The 7,671-nt window shown below is 42.3% G+C and overlaps 1 protein-coding gene across 1 annotated transcript; it reads left to right on the top strand.

Moving 5' to 3' along the window:
• Positions 1-478: 478 nt before the first annotated feature.
• On the top strand, positions 479-1,548 carry LOC149413543 (uncharacterized). Its single transcript, XM_089644419.1, has 2 exons — positions 479-850; positions 1,483-1,548. Exons 1-2 carry the CDS (start codon positions 479-481, stop codon positions 1,546-1,548), a joined length of 438 nt encoding a protein of 145 aa, XP_089500545.1.
• The last annotated feature ends 6,123 nt before the right edge of the window (positions 1,549-7,671 follow it).

Consider the following 7,671-nt stretch of genomic DNA (forward strand, 5'->3'; position numbering starts at 1 on the left):
ACTTCAGTTCCGGACCTCGTAACATCCATCACAAATCAATGCCCAGTAATCAACACCAAGTAACGAACCATAATTAATCCTACATACAGTGATTTTACAGTTAAATTTCCGAATACGAACATTCTAAAATAACTTTTTTTTAAAAAAAATTTTTTCAAGTGTACAATATTGTTACATGTTTATTAAATTAAGTGACCAGACAAGTTGAACTCGTCACAGTACATTCACATTATTTACATTAAATGCACTCTAGATTAAGGGATTTTTGAAATTTCCGGATACCATCAATCTAACATTTTTGAATTTTTAGAATTTTTTTCAAAACCTAAATTTACTGTCGTCATTGCTTTTGTTTCCTTGCTATTTTTACACTTACATCTGCCTATTTTATACTGCCTATTGCTTGACGTATTATCAAAACAATATGTCATTCGAGAATAACCAGACATCGAACGAAATCCACGGTAATAATTCCACAATGGACACAACAATAAACTCTGTCTCGGTTAAACTACCCGCGTGCTGGCGCGACAACATTGCACTTTGGTTCGCACAAGCTGAAAGCCAATTTTCTAACTCAAGACTAAAGGATGACCTCACCAAGTACAACATTATTGTTGCCGCTTTGGACATGGAGACCCTCAGGACCGTAAGCGACATCGTCGTCAATCCTCCTGCAGCAGACAAGTACACTCATCTCAAATCAGCACTCATCGAGAGGTTACAAGATTCGGAGGAAAAGCGACTCACTCGTCTTCTAACCGGACTACAGCTCGAGGACAGGAAACCTTCTGGACTGCTTCGACTAATCCATGAACTCGCTGGTCCCGGGCTATCGGAGAGCCCAATCGTTCGCGTACTTTGGCTACAAAGACTCCCGCAACACATTCAGGCCATTCTTACCGCACTACCCGACGACAATCTGTTACAACTAGCATCCACAGCAGATAAAATCTCGGAAGTTTATCAAAAATCTGAATGTGAAACTATGGACAATAATCATCATAATGGCATCCCGAACTCGAATCCAAACATCAGTGCTATATTACAAAACTTACAAGAACAAATTTCGGCACTCACTCTAGAAGTCAGTGGACTTAAAACAACTCGGAGAGATGATCATGGACAGGCAAACATTAATTTCGAAAACCGGAATCCCAGCACCCGCCGCGAATGGCGTCATCCATCGACATCATACCCAAATTCCGCGCACCGACCTCGTTCTAGGTCACGCGGTAGCCAGTTAAACACCAATAACACGACACTCGGCTACTGCAGTTACCATGCAAAATTCGGTAACAAATCACATAATTGCACCAAACCATGTACCTTTATTAATAATAAGTCAAGAAACGACCATGGAAAACCCGCAGTAGAGACGTGCGATTTTCCTAAAAAAACTTGTCGTCTCTTCATTCACGAACTCGTGACGCGACAGAAATTTTTAATTGACACTGGTGCTGACGTATCTGTTCTCCCAAGATCATGCGGGAACACGACCAATACGGTCATCACAGATACATGCCCCACCACATTATACAGTGCTAGTGGGAAACATATAAAAACATACGGTACAAAAACCATAAATCTCCAATTTGGCCTCCGCCGCGATATGAAGTGGAACTTCATCATCGCAGACGTCTCGAAAGCCATTTTAGGAGCAGATTTCTTACACTTCTTCAACTTAAGCGTCAACTTGAAGAAAGGAACCCTAACGGACCAGTCAACAGGATTGCAGATTAGAGGAGCTTCGCTGCAAGGACCCTCATCTGGCATTTTAACGCTGTCTTCAAGTCAAAAATACCGGGACATCCTACAAAAATACCCAACACTGACTCGACCCAACATCAAGAGTCAAGACGTTCCGAGTCACAACGTCACTCACGTCATAGAAACCAAGGGACCGCCGGTAACTGAACGAGCCCGCAGGATGGCACCAGCACTGCTTGAAGCCGCAAAGAAGGAATTTAAATTTATGATGGAGCAAGGGATTTGCAGGCCATCCAAAAGTAGCTGGGCGAGCCCACTACACATGGTGAAAAAATCCAACGGGGAATGGCGCCCTTGCGGCGATTATAGGCGTTTAAACGCAATAACAACGCCAGACAAATTTCCGATACCACAGCTCCACGACTTCGCTCACAAATTAAATAAGGCAAAAATATTCTCTACAATTGACCTAGTGCGCGCCTACAATCAAATCCCAGTCGACGAGGCGGACATACCGAAAACCGCAATAATAACACCGTTTGGCTTATACGAATTTACATCGATGCAGTTTGGACTATCTAACGCAGCCCAAACCTTCCAAAGATTTATGCACGCTGTAACAAGCGATTTAGAATCATGTTTCGTGTATATAGATGACATTTTAATTGTATCAGAAAACGAGCAAGAACACCTAAAACATTTAGATGCCCTTTTCCAACGCCTCACAGAAAACAACCTGATAATAAACCTCAACAAATGCAAATTTGGTCTACCAGCCGTTGATTTTCTAGGACACACAATATCACCGGACGGTATCACTCCCATCAAGGAGAAGGTGAAAACGATTGAAGATTTTCCACTTCCCAAAACAATGCAAGGTTTAAGACGTTTTCTTGGAATGTTGAACTACTACAGGAGATTTTTGAAGAACTCAATCAGCACCCAGATTAAACTCTTCAACTTCACAGCAGGCTACAGGAAAAATGACAAAAGAACCCTCACTTGGACTCCGGAATTGACAGCTGCGTTTGAGGAATGCAAACATCAGCTGGCAAACGCCACCCTCCTCGCGCATCCGGATCCTCAGGCGAGAATCGCCATAATGGTCGACGCGTCTGATTTGGCAATCGGCGCATCCCTCCAACAGTTCAAAGGTGATGCATGGCAACCTTTAGGATTTTTCTCCCGTAAATTTACACCCGCTCAATGTAAATATAGCACGTTCGACCGGGAGTTAACAGCATTATTCGAAGCAATCAAATATTTTAGAAATGAAATAGAGGGTAGAAATTTCACAGTCTACACGGATCACAAACCGATTACGTTTGCGTTCAGCAAGAAACGCGCTTCAAGCTCACCGCGACAAGAAAGACAACTAGATTTCATTTCACAGTTCACCACCGACGTTAAACACATCTTCGGTCATCTCAACACCGTAGCAGATACGCTGTCTCGAATAGAAGAGATAAACAGCCCCTCTGCTATTGATTACAGACGTATGGGGATAGAGCAGAGTCACGACGACGATCTTATTAAGGCGCATGAGGACTCCTCCCTTGTCTTGCGGAAGATGATAATTCCCGACACGGACGAATTATTATGGTGCGACATCTTCACTGGTCGTGTGAGACCTTTTGTTCCTCGAGACATGAGAGAACAAGTAATAGCCAACGTACACAACGTATGCCACCCAGGCGCCTCCGGCACCTCCAACAGCATACGTCAGAGATTCGTCTGGCCCAAGATGGCAAAGGAAATCAAAACCTTCGTCAAACAGTGTGTCGCTTGCCAGAAAGCCAAAGTATCACGACACACAACTGCACCCACAGCGACATTTATCCTGCCCGAGGATCGATTCAGAAACGTCCACATTGACTTGGTCGGCCCTCTACCAGCTTGCAATGAGTACAAATACCTCCTAACAATGATCGACAGGTACACTCGCTGGCCAGAAGCAGTGCCATTAAAAGAGATATCCGCAGAAAACGTAGCTACAGCCTTAATGTCACAATGGATAGCTCGACACGGCGTTCCAGACACAATCACCACAGACCAAGGACGACAATTTGAATCCTGTCTTTTCAGGAGCCTTACTCAAAAATTGGGTATCAAACATAACCGAACCACCGTCTACCACCCGCAATCTAACGGAATTATTGAAAGGTGGCACAGGACCCTTAAAGCATCTCTGATGGCGCGTGATAACTCGGACTGGTTGGAAAATCTCCCGATCATCCTACTCGGTTTGAGATCAACAGTCCGCGAAGACATAAAATGCTCACCCGCCGAAATCACGTACGGAAGAACACTTAGGCTACCATCTGAATTCTTCACCGCAACCCACCGCGAAGAACCCGACACCTACGTCGGACGCCTACAAAAAAGGTTTAATGAGATGAAACCCACTCCCGCTAGTAACCACAGCGCTGGAAAATTTTTCATCCACAAAGATTTACCGCATTCATCACACGTTTTTCTACGCACCGACGCCGTAAGGAAACCACTTCAAAACCCCTACGAAGGACCTTTCGAAGTCAAAGAACGTGACGATAAAACTTATGTTATCATGGTCAACGGTAAACCAAAAAGAGTCTCAATAGATCGACTGAAACCTGCATTCTTTCAAAGCACAGAAGAAATCCCATCAAGAGGAACCGTCACACAGCCTCTAATAACAAAAATGACAACTCGATCCGGAAGACATGTTCACTTCCCGGACAGATATCAAGCGCAGTAATAATTTGGCAATATCATAAGGCACAGTAATTAGCAAAAAAACTAACCAGAAACCTTAGATTGACGTATCCATAAATTTCATAAATTAATTGTAACTATCATATCGCAAATGTCAGACAATCTAATAAATTACTGTTACTAAAACAAAAAAAAACAATATAAAATTTACTATCAATAATACGCATATATAAGCATCCTACAATAAAATCTTTATTATGTAAATATTCACAATACTATGTACTACGTCAAAAGTGCATTAATAAAAACAACAATAGAACTGTCATAACAAGCTATTTTAAATCATCGTAAACAATCATAGTATACACAGGTAGCTCACTACTACGCTAAGTACATTGCGACTAGCGCTCGCCGTTTATCAATAATTATGTTTACCCGTAGATCATTTATGTACCTATTTACTACGGCGAATAAAAATTCGTACGGCCACAATCTTATCGCAATATTATCACAACATTATGTACCTTAGATTATAAATGGACTTGTGTTTTTATAAATTATAATTGACATTGTAAAATATTCATTGTTGTTATTATGTACTATATGTTACTATTGTATCGCGTAGAGACGCTGGTGGGGAGGTATATGGGGACTACTTTAACTCGTCCCACATATGATAACACTAAATAATTACTCCGCCGCCTGAAGCCCCGGGAGAGCCAGGCGCGGACGGGAACGCAACTCTCTGCCATTCTAGTTTCAACTTTCGACCAAACCACCACTCTCTACTACCACCGTCTCTGCGTTCACTTAACTTGTAAATTCATTCTCGCAAATAAATTCAACAAAGATCGCAGACCTTTATCTTTCAATCATCAGAATTCCTTGAACACAGATTTACGATACCGGCAGCCATCGTAAATTACATTTATCCTGCCATACTGGTGATCCCGACTTTACACTGCCATACTGGTGATCCCGACGTTCACGCTGCCACATGTTGTTGCCCTCTCTGTCCAAGCGTCTGTTCTTCTCCAGATGATGACGGTCGCAATTCATGCTCCACAACGTTCTGTCCGTCCCATGTAGATAGAATTGCATCGGACCCGCCAACGTCCCCATCCACTCTTTCGTCCCCCACACTTGGTGTTCCGCTTTCCGCCAAAAATGTTGAATTTCCCCACGGGGCACATGTATGATCGTACTCCTCGCCTCCTGATCTGTTCCTGCTGTCCACTCCAAACTTATGAGCGGCGCAGACGATGGCATCGAAATCGTTTTCTTCGAGAATATCCGATTATATTTGACGACCATTGCCGCTATAAAGGTACTGGCGAAGGCAAGCGATGCATGCAATGCTTTCACATTTGTATTGTTCTCTGCAAATAGTTCTTCCGAGCCTTGAGGAAGGACCCCACTGGTTAGAACTAGATATATAGATGAAATGCCAGTGTTTTCTTTCCGTTCCTGAATTCGAAGCGACGACTTTCCAAGGCCCGTTATAAATCCTCGTAAAACCTTTTTCTCCCCCGCTTCCATAGACTCCAATTCCAAGTGTTGTAGAAATTTTGCAATCACGATTTGTTCCCAATCTTTCAGTGCTACCTCCTCCAGGAAAGAATTCACGTCGTTCTTTGTTTCGGTATTCCATGACGACTTTGCCTCCATCTCGAAGTGCGACAACAGTTGGCTTTCCGCTTGTTCCATTTTCGCTGCTTCCTGCCTTTCCTTCGATAATTCGATTAGCTCTTTCGATAATTTGATCTCTTTCGAGTCGTCTCTCTTCATCTTCTTCGTCGGCAAGCCGTTCCTCTGTTCTTCCTCCGTCGGTCTCGTTTGTTTGTTGCTCTTTGACATATTCCGGGTATGTTCCAACCGTATGTAGAAAATTTTCGACTTACGCGATTACTAGTCACAATGTGATACTTGTACAGTCTCCGTGTTTACATGTCAACTGATTGTTCCATCTCAGGCCCATCCTTTATATACCCCCCACTCTGACGAAATTCCCACGATTCGCAACATCTGGCGCCCATGTGTGTGTTTTTTATCCTGTTTGAATATGTCATCATTCGCCTTTACAACGATGTTATTAGTTGTTTATTTAATGCGAATATTTTCTTATTCCTATGGGATGTACCACATGTGGCAGTGTTATTAATTACGTCTAGACACCACATGTGCAATTTCGTGGGAAAGTTTGAATATTGCAATGTATTTAATTAATAAATGCATTCATATTTAATCTTCACAACACATTAGAATTCTCATCGTGTCGGACGTCTCTTCCGCATTTGATACCCCGACCAGAAACGCATTCTTGGAGCCCTTTGTGGAGAGTGATCGTCCAGTTTCAATCAGCAGACCTTAGATGACGCCAAGAAGAATAGTGCACGAGTCCGAAATTCTTAGCCTCAACTCACCTCATTCTACTCCGCCGCCCCAAGTACCCTTGGAGCAAATGCCTTCTCCGCACTTCATCAGACCTCTTCTTCGTTATGACCATTTGTACGACTATAATGACTTTCGTGGCTTGTTGGACGACCTGATGGCATTTCCTTATACTTGCGTCACGATAATGTTTGCAGAACTGGAAGGAGGCACTAACATGTGTCAGAGGTGCTCCTTCCCAGATGAACAGGCTGCTCCGCCCATCACCGTGACGAAGCGTCACGGGATTTACTCCCGGCGGCACCTCTTTGATGTACGGCCATCAAGTTACTTTTGTTTTTTTTTGCCATAAGGCGCTGTTCAAATTTAGGCCTCAACGTGCATGCTTCGACTGTCCGAATCACCTTGGAATATTAAATTTTTAAAATAAATGTATAAAAAAATTTCAGTCTTTTCCTATTTTCTTCCTTAAAATTATTGACTTTATTCTTGAAAATTAGATTGAATTTAAAAAAAAAAAAAAAAAATTTAAAATAAAAAATAAAAATAAAAAAACCCCACCGAGCCGACCCTAACCTAACCTTACCCAACCTAACCTAACCTAACCTAACCTAACCTAACCTAACCTACCTGCCTCCATTATTTCAACTAAACCTCACTTATATCCCATTTTTTTTCAACTGAACCCAACTTTTCTCTTTCTCTTTATTTATAAAATTGTTAATGGTATTATAGACAGCCCTGATTTATTGAGTCTAATTACCTTTCATATACCTTCAACAGCCAGTCGATCTAAAATTCTTTTTAATTGCAACAAAATAATCAGGACTGAGTCATTTAAATACTCGCTTGTACCTAGATTACATGCAGTTGGCA

Source organism: Hesperophylax consimilis, chromosome 21 (assembly GCF_061612785.1).
Source record: "Hesperophylax consimilis isolate HC1 chromosome 21, BYU_Hcon_1.0, whole genome shotgun sequence".
In the NCBI taxonomy this organism is placed as follows: domain Eukaryota; kingdom Metazoa; phylum Arthropoda; class Insecta; order Trichoptera; family Limnephilidae; genus Hesperophylax; species Hesperophylax consimilis.